At 39.1% G+C, this 13,176-nt stretch overlaps 1 protein-coding gene across 1 annotated transcript in view; it reads right to left on the bottom strand.

Annotated features, from left to right (window-relative positions):
* DOK7 (docking protein 7) overlaps positions 1–13,176 on the bottom strand; it is a 60,056-nt gene that overhangs the window by 11,035 nt on the left and 35,845 nt on the right. The window contains 1 exon segment of the mRNA XM_063401548.1: positions 5,718–5,760. Coding sequence (XP_063257618.1) covers positions 5,718–5,760 — 43 coding nt within the window.

Below are 13,176 nucleotides of genomic sequence, written 5' to 3'. Positions count from 1 at the left end.
AACTTCCCTGTTTGTTCTTTTGGATTTTCAAAGTAATTTCATGTATTTTCTGCTATACAAATGGCATTATCTGCAAGACACAAAAGCTGAAGGGGATACTTAAAAATACTTGCTCTACAGATTTCTCCATATTCAGAAATGCCTCCTGTCTCTCTAATAGACAACTTTAAAAGTGGTAGAATCTCTCAAAAATAGAAATGCATTCAAGCACTCTGTTCAAATATTGCTCCTCAAATACGTCTATTTAGTCTGTGCAAAAAATAACAGAGGATCCAACTACCTCTAGATATTATTCATCTTCCCATGCTGTGGGCCATTCCAGCCCAGCCTCCTATCTTAAAAATGCAAAAGCATTAAGGTAGAATTATTACCATTTTCCTATGCCAGGAGATTCAGTGTCTGGGTTGGGGTTTTTTTTGGTTTGTTAATTGTTTTTGAGGTTTTGTTTTGGTTTGGTTTTGTTGTTCTTGTTGTTGTCTTAAAGACACTTTTAAAGACGCTTTACATATATTTAATTCAAAAATCTTGATACATATAAAGCTTAGGATCTACTGGCCAGGGATGAAGATCATACACCAAACTAAAATTTTTAAAAAATATTTGAAATAATCACTATTTGTGCAAATAAGGTCCTCACCTTTGTGTTCTAGAAGGCCGGGATAGGTAATTTCCCCAGACTTCAGTGTCAGAGAAGGCATGGGGAAGCAAATCACAAATAAAGGACAAGGCTAGAGGGTCACTGTGCCATGCACTCAGCACCTTCTGTCACCCCAATACAGGGAACAGGAACCTGCTGGATCTGCTCAGCCCAAAGGATGAAGCAGCAGCTTTGGGATCAACCACTGGAATGCTTTCCCCACAATTTTGTCTCCCCCCTGGCAAAAGGCCTCTCTTAATTCAGACACTCACCATGGCAAACATTTAGCTTGTAAATGCAATATGTATTTTAATCAGTTTACTTTTTCTGAGCTCCTGTATTTCTTCTCCTAGGGAATTATTTTGAGCAGACTCGTAGAATAAAGCAGGACCAAGAAAGAGCATGCCATATTATGGCAGGGTTTCATTAATCATGAATTATTATTTCATTAATCATGAAAAAAATGCTTTTCTATGACAGTGTTTAGCTCTACAAGGTATGACATGACATATCTCTGGTGGACACTGTCCAACACACATTCCTTTACTGGCTCAATAAAAATGTCAGAGTGCACTTAGTCTTCCTACATATGAAGAGCTGACATCACAAACCCTGAAAAAAAGAGAGAATTGTAAATTCAACCTAAGCAACAATAACCACCACAATATGGCCCAGATTCTTTTCTCATTGCTCTGAATTAATTCCTTAAAAGCTGACTCTTAAGCTTGGAATAAAATTATCATGCTGCATAGGTATGCAATAAAAATATTTTAAAATGCACAAAAAAAGCACCTCATTTTCCATCAGAAAAGCTAAGCTGTCAGACAGCTGAGTTCATTTTCAGCACCTGTTATATACTTAATTTTAGTCTTACTTCTTGTCTGCCTGCCTTAATTCCCTATCTACCTAAGAAAAATTTAGATAGAGATACAATGTTCACAATCAGCATTCACGTGATATTTTAGCTGAATTCCAATCTATAGCATTATTTTAAGTTTATTCCCTAATTCGTCCCCTCAGAGCATTTCCCATCAAGCATTGTGTAGGTTTGGGATTGCAAGCAAAGAGGCTGTCAGAGAGCCAGAGTGTCTGCTGGAATGCTGATGAATTTGCTCCTATGGAACAAGGGGGGAAATGGAAAAGAAGAGAGATGATTTACAAGTCAGAAAGCAATATTGAAAGTGCACTGCTTCCCTGGGAGCATATTTGTTACTTGCCCATTCAACTACTGCCTTTTGCAAAGCCAGAGCCCATGGCACAGAGGTACAGGGAGATCGGACCTTCCTCTGGGGAAGTTTAATTTGAGTGTTGAAACATTCAGTGTTGGGCCTGGCTCCTGGGAATGCCCAGGCAACCAGCTCCCCTGTGGGCATTGGGAAAGGATGAAAGTGTCTGAAATATGGTGCACAGAGCTGGAATGAAACACCTTCTCCAGGGACTGCAGAGTCCCTAAGCACTTCTGCAAGCTATTCCAGCTACCAGTCTCCCTTCTCCAAACAGGAGTCTTGGGATCCCGTCTGCTCAGCTCATTTGGGAGGGGTTGGCAGCTAAGGACAGAAATAGAGGCATTTCCCTAAGGACAAAAATAGTGGCATTTCCCCTCCACACAGAACAGCCTCATGGTTTAAACATCATTCATAAAAGAGGGCTGCTGTGAGAGTTCCACTCAACTGAGAAAATACAAATATTTTGAAGGAAATCATTCGCCCTTATGAGTAAGAGCTGGAGCTTCCTATCTATTAGGAACCTTATCTATTAGGAACCTTATATCCTACCTTATCCAAGGTGTTGCAATGGAATAGAAAGGAGAACAAGATTTAAATAAGAGGCCTAAATTACAAGAGAGACATGAGAAACAGCACAGCTGCTAGGAAATACATTGTAAATGTAAGAATAGCAGAGGTCTGGGGATGATTCAAGGAAGATGAATGATTCTCACTGCAGAACTGAACAAACATCTGTCAGACATACACAGAACATCCAAGCTCAGGGCAGAGGCTCTCTCTAGACAACTGCTTCAGTCCTATTTTCCCTACAATCCTGTGGTTTGTATTACCAGAAAGATAATGAAGATAATGACAAGCTCTTCAGCTCACCACTCTGTGAAGGAATGTGCAGTCTATTGTTTCACCTCTCAACACTGAATGTGAATCTTATTCATGATCCCTTAACTCAAAGCACGTAAGCAGTTCCTGAGAAAAAGACCTACACACATCTCTGAAACTGCAACCACCAGATCAAGCTGCAGGATTTCTGGAGCAGTCATGAGAGTCTTTGTGCAGGTCCCATGAGAGCTGCTCACACAAAATGTACTAAGCCAAGGTGTGTCCAGAACCCAGCAGTCTCAGGAGATCTGAATCTTATTTTTGAACCTCCTGTCATGGAATTTGAGGTCCATCATAGCTATAAATGCAGTCTATTGCACTTAAGAGCACACATTCACTCATCATACAACACCAAAGAATCCCTTACCTTTATCTGTAGTACAAAACCACGGTAACAATGGGAACATTCTCCTCCTACAAACTCAAGCAATCTAATTCAGTCTCTCTTTCTAATCAATATTTACAAAGTTATTTATAACAAAGGAACCAAATTATTTAAACCAGAATTAAATTATTCACCTCAACTTGTTTTTTTATCTAGTAATACAACTTAGAAGTGTTGCCATATTTAGAACTCTTTTCTATTTGCCATCAGAATGAAATACAATTCTCTAAAGTTGCTGAGTTTATTGCTCTGCATATCTAACTAAAAGGAGAAAGGGAATACTCATATTCTCTACCAATAAACTGAAAAATACACAAACAGTTGATCCATAACTGTTTAATTCCATGTCTTGCTACAGAACTGAGACATTCAAGAGCAAAAATATTGCACAAACATGTGGGCACCAGTAGCCCAGGAAGAAATGTGTTTGTGCATTCTACAGTGCATTTGAATGAAAATATGGTTAAGAAGAAATGTGTTTGTGAGTATGTGAATTGCTACACTAGGGAATTTTATATCTGGGTATTGGGTCATTGGACAATCACCCATGCTAGCAGAGGTATCTTGCCATGTATGTGCACAATACAGGTTTTGAAAGTAGTTACCTCAAATTAATGTGCCTTCATTTTATACTCAGCAATGGATAATAATCTCTCATGATAGAGAATCATAGACAAGTTCTAATGCAGTTCCTTTGGTCCAACAGAACAATGGGAATGACTGCTCAGCACCCTGGGACCTTCACTTAATATCTTAGATTAAATATTCAAAAGCTACAGAGCTATTATGAAAGCTTTGCAATGTCAAGTTCAATTATACTTTAAATTTCACACATATGAAAAGCAAAACTTTAATACAAAGAAATAATAATAATAATAATAATATTTAAATGAAATAGCTAAGGACAATAAAAATGCAATGAGACACAGAAAACTTCAGTTCCTTTTGTATTCTGAAAAATAGCTTTAGTATTGAAGAATAAAATTGTACTGGTATATTAGAGCATTTGAATGGTCAAACTCCACAAAGAAAACTTCAGACTTCACTCACTGGCTTTAGATGCTGCATTTGCCTCAAGCATTTATACTTATTCCTGCAAGAGCTCTTTTCCTAAACTATATTTTCCCAGTGTACCAGACAATAAAATGCACCTGCTCAAACATCTTCAGTCTTGCATCTTCTCTTTCTGTTGATGTAAAAATCTGTTCTGTAGTTCTGCTGTTCCATTTTGCTTTATGATAGGGTTTATCAAAACAGCTGACTCCCTCATATGCATGAATAGTCTGAGATTAAGTTTTTTGACAGATGTTGTTTGCATCCAAAATTAACTTGACACTGAAATTCATACAGAAATAACATTCTGCCCACCACATGCAGCAGAAGTTTGCCTGTATTTACACACACTTTAATCATAAGTGTTCTGGTTTCCTTGGTTTGAGTGGAGGACTAGAAACTTGAGTACCAGAGGGAAAGATAAAATTAATGATCCGATTTGGGCTTCTACTTACACTTCTATAAATCAAGAGTAATTCCACTGACTTGAGTGGAATAACTAGCAACAAGATCTGCTAAATGCTTCTGGATTTTCTCCTGCTAAGACAGACATAGGAAGCGAGCTACTTCTATCCTTCTCCAGAGACACCTCCTGATCCTGAGTCTCTTACTGGATTTGTTCACACGAGTATCCATCAGTTACACTGCTTTATGTATTTGCCAAGGTTTTTTCAAGTAGTAAAGAAACCCAAGCACAAAGAACTGTTCCATGTCTATTGGAGGTGGGCATCCTATGAAATTTAATGGATCTGATGAACTATCAGATAAATTATTTAAGGAATGGAAAGGCATTTAAGATATTAACCAAGTTCTTTGCACAGATCTCTCCTAGGTCTAAGATGAAGACAAATCACACAAAACCAAATGCTTATGAAATGTTTTCTTTGAAGTAAAATGATGATTCAAAGGTGCCAGACCAGTCTGGCTGCATTAGACAGGGAGCTTGGGTGACCAACACACTCTACTGATAGAGAGTTTTACAGCGCAGGGATGGTCAGAGCCTTTGCCTAAATAATTTTTCCAGGTCAGATACTCAGTGTCCTCTCATTAGTGATTTTGTTGGTCAATCAATAATTTCACTGACATGACAGAAGCATCTCCCAGATGCTCCTGGTAAAGATTCATTCCTGTGATTTTCTGTTATTTAGCAAACTGGCTATACACACTGAACATGTAAATCAAGTTTGCCTTTGGTGCTAATACAGCCTAAAAAGAAAAAAATTCTTGGTGTTCTTTGAATGTGTAAGCAGAAAAGGCACTAAACAGCTTTTTAAAGAATCTGACAACTTTAAACCTCCACATATTAATGAAAAAAAATGGAAAAAATAAATATACTCATCTTTTCAACCAAGGTTATCACAGATTACAATGTATTTCATAACAGCCAGTCATGAATTGCAGCAGCAAAACCAACCAAGAACAGGACATCTCTCAATATAGTATTTAGTTCTGCTTCCATAAATCTCCTGTTTCTCTTATCAAAATTTGAGACTTAAACATCGTTGCTAAATAAAGCAAATAACTAAATGGCTCCTACCTGATGAAGCTGGTAAGACTCCAGGCTGTAATACTGCTGTTCCCTAAAGAAAACAGAAGATTTTAGAATTAAAATATTTAGAAGAATTAAAAACTTGACAAAATATAGGAAGCATATAAAAGTAGAAGGGAGAGGAAGAAATCAGAATCATGGCCAAGATTTCATTTTTGAAAGAGAAAAAACATCCCACACAGAATTTGGTGTGTGAAATTGCATCAGATGTAGGACACAGTTAAAGTATCATTAAAACTATAGAAAAGACAACAAATAACTGCAAGAACCAGTTTTGATTAGATAAAAAATGAGTCTGAGATAGTAAAAAAAAGCAGTGTTTTGTTATTAAGTATTTTTTTCAGTCTTTAAGATTCTCTTCATTTTCCCTTTCAGTACATCATATTCTATTATTTCTGAAACTCTGAGGCCTCCTGCTGCAATCCTTTGTAAGGCAGAGACTTCAGTGGCAACTGCAAGGGCAACTCAGCAGCAAGAACAATAGAGAGAGGTAAAAGCTACCTTTTATAATTCTACAAAACACAGAAAAATATGCTTTTGGAGAAACTTTTAAAATCATTATGGCATCATGTACAAATGTCAGGGCATGGTTTTCAAATGCAGAGCATAATGCAGATCTCAACCCACCCTATGATTGCATCGAAGGAGAAAAGGGGTGAGTGACCTCACTCGAGTCATATGCTTTTGTTATGCCTGCTATGGTGCTCAGACAAAAACTAACATGATTATCTGAGGCCTGCATGCCTCATAGTGTTACTTACATATAAAAGTTAAACATCCTTCTAACATCTAAACGTTTATGTGTGGCCCAGGAGCTGTGTGCTGGGGTCTGGGATGCAGGGCTGTGGGCTGCAGCCACCTCACCACCACAGCACCCCAGTAAGCAGATACACAGCATTCATGGCTGTTTTAGCTCTGGTAGTGATCTGGCTGCTGCCAGATGACATTCATTTTTGATGTTCTGCTTCCAAATATCTTGGGTAGAGTTCCATGATAGATGTTAGGAGAACCCACTGGTTTGATATGCTGGGTCATCATTCATCGATTAGCTCAGCTGCCCTAAAGAGCTAAATGGAATTTAAGCCTGGCATTTCTTTCTGTGTGTACAAATAACCACCATGGCACATAATCCTTTTCACAATCAAAAAGGGATTGTGTATATTTGGAATATCTTTGCTTTCCTCTCAAGTTGTTTGGTTTTTTTTCCTTTTAAAGTTTCATTTTATTATAGTCAAACTTTCACTCTAAATGAAATATGTGATTGATCACACCAGTTCTCATTTAAAAAAAAATCAGCAGTTAAAAATACTTATTGTCAGCAGTTAAAAATGTCCCATATGAAGAGGAGCAGGCCTACCTATCTGTATAAAGCTTTTCAATGATTACATACCTAATCCTGCTCTGGTGCTGCTTATGGGAGTTCTAGTGTTTTGGTCCAAGATCAGCCCAAAAACTCCAGATCATCTAATATAACCTCCACAGCAAGGAGCAGAGATAATGCATTGTACAGTTTCCTGGCTGTAGAAGCTTTGCCAGATTCATAGTGACAAAAAGCACCAGAATAACTTTGCAAGCTCACCTCCATGGCATAAAAAGGAGCCAGAAGCTTGCAAGTTAGGTGGACAGAAACAGAAAAAGGAAAATATTGTCTTAAAACTTATTCTTCCTAATATTGGCTATGATGGATAGCTGATCAATATTAACCAAGCATTTGCACAGAGCCAAAATATTTTTGTTTCCTATTTTGCCTCCTAAAAAGGAGGACCCTACACTTCCAAGAAAAAGCAGACCAGCTTCTGTAGGTTTGAATGCTGAGCAGGGCTCCATCATCCCTGGCAAGAGGAATGAAATGCCAGTCACCTGATAACTGTGTCAACATTTCAGACACACTTCATCAGCCACAGCTTATGTAATTCCCTTTGTGTATCTTTAGAAATAAAGCTTTTCTTTCAGCTCATCTAAGTTTGGCAGCTTTTTATAGCTCCATTATTCTGCGCCTACTAAGAGAGTTCTCAGCACAGGAAGGATGAACACCCTGGAGCAGGTCCAGGGGATGGACAGAAGATGATGGGAGAGTTGGAGCACCTCTCCTTTGAGGAAAGACAGAGAGAGTTGGGATTGTCCAGCCTGGAAAAGAGAAGGCTCCAGGGAGACCTTGGTGCAGCCCTTCAGTACTTACAGGGCATTATAAGAAAGGTGGGGACAGACTTTTTAGCAGGCTGTGTTGTGATAGTACAAAGGGGAATGGTTTTAAAATAAAACAGAATGGATTTAGACTGGATATAAGGAATTATTTTTTTTACTATGGGGGAGGTGAAACACTGGCACAGGTCACCCTGTTGTGGGTGCCCCATCTCCAAAAACATTCAAGATTAGGCTGTTTGGGGCTCTAAGGAACCTGACCTATTGGAAAGTGTCCCTACTCACTCCAGAGGGGTGATCTTTAGAGAAACTAGATGATCTTTAAAATTGCCTTCCAGCACAAAATATTCTATGTTTTTTAGGTCTCTTTTGCTTTGTTCTAAGCACATATATGAAGTTTTGTCCCAGTCTAAGTCCTCAGACTGGAAGAAGAAAGGTTCAACATAAATGAGAGGCTCCCAGATTCTTCTTGTTATGGAACAGAACTTGGTACTTAACAGTAATAGAAGCAAATATTTGCATTGTGAGATTTTTATTCTGCACATACAAAAAATACACTCATAAGCAGAGGCTTGATTGCAACAATGGTCAAATGCTTAATTTTCACAGAGGAGATGATCTAGATTGGGTTTTTCCTCTCCCTTCTTTTATTTTAATGCTAATATGTGGTAACAAGACTATGCTAAACATCCAGTTTTTCAAGAGGAAACCATGAAAATCAGGGCTCAAAATCCTTGAGTCCCTGAAAAGCAGGAACTGTGAAGCAAACTTCAACAACAACAAACAAACACTCCCTGCCTGCTCTATCTGGTAGCATATCATCAAAACTCTGACTGCTTCACATAGTTTGTATGTAGAGGAAGGCAGCAGATTACAGTTCATAATACAGTTTATTACAATTAACTTGAACTATCAGAAACTTCACAAAGGACCAAAGGGCTCAATTAGAGATCCTGAATAACAATTTTTAAATCAGTGTCACAAAGAAAAGTTTAAAGTGCTTTTAGAAAATGGAACAGAAAAAGTTGTGCAAAGCTCAGATATTTCAGCAAGAAGGAACCAGTCACTAATGAAACTGACAGTTAAAGTACTTTTCTTGTAAGGATTAAAGACTATGACTTATTCTATTATTCTAAATCACAGTAAAGTTTAAAGCTTGAATGCTTAGGCTCCCATAAGAAAAACCAAGTTTCCAGGAAAGGTCAATAAATACAGGCACATGGAGCAACCTTTAAAAGTCATCTGCCTTGATAGGCTCTTTCACCCAGCAGCTAATCAGGTTCAGAACAAAAGGTACAAAATTTTGAATCTCTGTGATCCTTCCTAACAACTCCAAATGAAACAAACTCCTGCACATAGCATGTTTCATGTGTAGGGCTCCAATTTCAGCCACAAACTCCTGATTACTCAACTTCATCTGCTGCAAGCCAACTGCTGCCCTACAGAAAGATTGCTGAAGTCAGTTCAGAAACATCTCCACTTGCTCAGCCAAGCCCAAACATCAGCTATTTTATGAGGCATGAAGCTGGCAATTTCAGTGGCACTGGCAAGCCGTGGGTTGTGCCACATTAAAATACACCCCTTAAAATAGATCCCTGTGGGATAATCAAGCTCTGCTCATCTACAAGTTATGGGTCTTGTTTAAAAAACAAGAGGTGAGAAACAACCAAAAGTATTGTTTAATTCTAGTCCGGATCTGTGTCGCTGTCTTCTCTCTCACACATTTTTTACAGAGGCCTCTGCAGTTGTGATTCTTATATATTTCTGTTGAGAGGCATCTCCTGCTCCTTGCTCTGGGCTTCCCAGCTGCTGCAGCCAGGAGCTCCCTGTCACACAACCCAGAGCACAACCACGAACATCAGAACGTGACCATTACCTCCAAAAATGACACAGCTTGCCTACAGCATACTCAGAAGATGTCCACTCATGGCAGAGAAAGAAAAGCTGGGCTGAGTTCCCTACCACAAGAGCCATTAGTAGCTGGATAAATCTGCCAGGCAGCAGAAATTCAGATGGTGGAGTCTCAGTTGCAACACTGAAGGGTCAAATTTCAAGCTCTGCTACTGATAATACATGAGCCCACAGCAAACTGACACAGCAACAAGGGACATGATTTGCTCTCGTCGTTTGCTTTTCAAAACCAGACCTAGAAGTACTACACACTGGGCAGGCACACTAGGAGTGTGCTGAACAGCTGGACTGTAATGCAATTACATGGTCACACAGCAATTTTTCCATGGGACCTCTGTCTCATTCAGTGCACAAGAGAGACACGTGTGTGGGTACAATCAAGATGGCATGAGCAACAGTAAATCTTTCACTTCCTTAACAGTGAGGAGCTTAACTTTTCAACCTAAACAACATCCTTTCAACATGACACACATATCTCATTATGCACAGAAGTATTCAGACAGAATTCTAGAGGAAGAAGCTATGCAATACCATGCAAGGCATATAAAATACCTGGTGGAAACACAGCAGTGATGTTTGTGTCTGTCTCCAGGCATTGCTACAAGCCAAGCTTCAATACTTGCTAGACAAAAATATAAGTCAGGAGAATGTACAGCTGGCCCAGAGCAGAAACACTCACTCCAAATCTATAGCAAAGTCTGAAGGCACACAACACCAAACCCTCCTAAACTGTCCTAACATCAGTATCAGCTAGACAGCTTGTGATTACAGAGATATGCCCAAAACTACAAGTTATAACACATAAATGAAATAAAGACACTCTGCCACCTCCATCAGATAGAGGGTTTGGGTTTGTCTTACCATTTCTTACTAATTTCATAAGGTTTGAGTTCCTTAGGGTTCCTCAAAGATTGGCATGATGGCTGCAGAACAAACAAAATTATTTCATACTTCCATAAATGTGACAGGTAAAATTCAGAAGCACTGGTTTCTACACAGGGAGAAGCATTTCATTATTTCATAGAGATTTTGTAGGGATAAATATAGTGACAATCTGCAGAGAGAGAGAGACTGCAGCAGCAAACCCTCTAGGGAGAGCTGTATAAGAAACTCAGATGGAAAGATGGACACCAATGCTTATGAATATTGCTGAAGTGATGAGTTCATCTAAGGTACTGAAGAGGCCTCACAGACAGACACTGAAGTAGCGTCAGAGAACACTCCTGGTTCATGATACAGGACTTTTCACAGCAGGAGCCAGGACCAGGCTGAAGAATTCCACCAGCCAGAGGAAATGGCTACACCAGACATAGCAAATTGCCTCTGAAACCCATTTTAATCCAGTGTATTTGATAAACACAGCCAGAATGGTGGAGGAGTTAGAAGACAGGAACTAAAAACAATCATTCATGAAAAACAAAAACACCATATGCAAATGTCACAGGATGTATTCCTCCAACTTAACAGTGGGGTCAAAGCATCCCCTGATTTCAGAGCACAGAACCCTAAACAAACACACCTGTGAACTGATGCTAGGTACATCATACAATGCATAACATCAGCCTTCACTGCCTCATCTTTCACCAGGTATCTCATAATAATCATTCTACCATTCAGGTTTTGAAAGGCTCCTTACACAATTGCCACTAAAATAAACCACACTCAGCTCAGAAATGACAAATGCTTTCTCTCCGACTCGGAGATCTAAGAACCAAGGTAAATACCCCAGTACAATCTGAAATTCAGTATGTCACATATTCTTAGGGCCAAAATAAAGACAACCAATTCTTCCAGGTAATTAGAATCATCTAAACTCTTCCCCCCAACTCCTCAGCTGAGCTGATTTACAGTAGCAGATGATGTTCTGCAGTTTCATGAAAAGGAACAATTTTTAATTTAAGCATTAAGACACACAGCAGATTTTCTGATTCAAAACAGTGTTGTCAGCTTTTTAGAGATGTTTTAATAGAAACATTATATTTCCTTTTCCCCTTCTCAGAGCCTTGTTCAGCTCAGCTCCTGTTAAGCCACCTCTCCTAAGGCACAGACAGAAACTCCTGCTGCAATGCTCCTGCACAAGAGTTCAAACACACAATTTTCCAGGCTGTTTAATGTCCAGCAGTGCACCCACAGCACTGCCTCAGCCAGTCCCATTTCCACAGATGAGCACCAGTGCTCTTCCTCAGCTTGCAGCTGAATCACAGTAAACACTGTAGCTTTAGCCATGCAAAGAAAGAGGCTGCATTTCTCTTTTAGAAGTTGCAAGGCTTTTAGGAAGAGATGTTTGTGAACAATAAAAATCAACATTAATAGGATATACATTTGTATTCTTATAGAAAGACAGTAAAATGGCAGGCATCTGTGCCTGCAGCTGTATTTTACCATGAAAGAATATTTTAAATTTAATTCAGTGCTGATAACTGGAAGGAAAAAAAACCTTTCCTATTTATGTTAAAAAATACTTCTATTTTAGAGAGACTGGCACTTGCATACTGGCAAAGTAACATACACAAATCCAGAGGCTTCAATTCCACGTATTCTGGTTTATGTTTCATATATCCCAAATTCCAACAGGGGGTAGCATTACACTTCTGCAAGAACATTTGTTATTTAGAATACACTCAGTTTCCCTACATTTGACAGTCTGAGCTTCTTTGTACAACAGATCTGCTAATTTCCACTCATTCTGCACCCAAGGAAACCACAGAAGGCAGAGACTCCAGCTAAAGTCCCCTGAGACAGAAAGTGAGGCTCAAATAATCCCAAACAGGTATGAAAACCAGCAGATTTTATTACTGTGCAAATAATCAGTGCATGGTTCTCAGCTCATTCTTCTTGCTCATAACACAAGCAGGAGAGGCAAGGTGCTCACAGATGGGATGCAGCACCTCACATGATCCACTCCCTTTCCTTTTTAAAGCTCACAAGACTGACTGTGCCCCCACGGAGCATCTCAGTATTGCACAAATACCTGTGAAAGCCTGACCAATGGGAAATACTGTTGTACATGTTCTCAGAACAGCCCAGTAGTAAACACAAACTTCTGAGCATTAACCCACTTCAAGAGAGTCAAAGTCAGTACAAAAGTCCTATGGAGCAGGAAGCTTGGAGAGGCTGAAAATAAACAAGAAGGACCATCATTAACATATGGACCTATGGACACACGTGCTTACACAGGGATTCAGATGGCCTTGCTCTTGTGGTTAGCAAAGCAGCAATTTATGGGAAACTTACACACAAAAGTGCATGAAGTATCCCCTTTACCCAAGTTTTCTGCTTGCAACAAGATTTAAAATCCAATTCAGATATTCATGAAGAAAAGGGATCCTTTTTTGCAAATAAAGAGTTCAGCTACAACTCTATAGCTGCAGTGACAGACAGTAAATAGAAAAGG

This window comes from Prinia subflava, chromosome 7 (assembly GCF_021018805.1).
Source record: "Prinia subflava isolate CZ2003 ecotype Zambia chromosome 7, Cam_Psub_1.2, whole genome shotgun sequence".
NCBI classification, from domain to species: Eukaryota; Metazoa; Chordata; class Aves; order Passeriformes; family Cisticolidae; genus Prinia; species Prinia subflava.
Note: the sequence above shows the minus strand (reverse complement) of the source record. Positions and strands in the feature narration are given on the sequence as shown.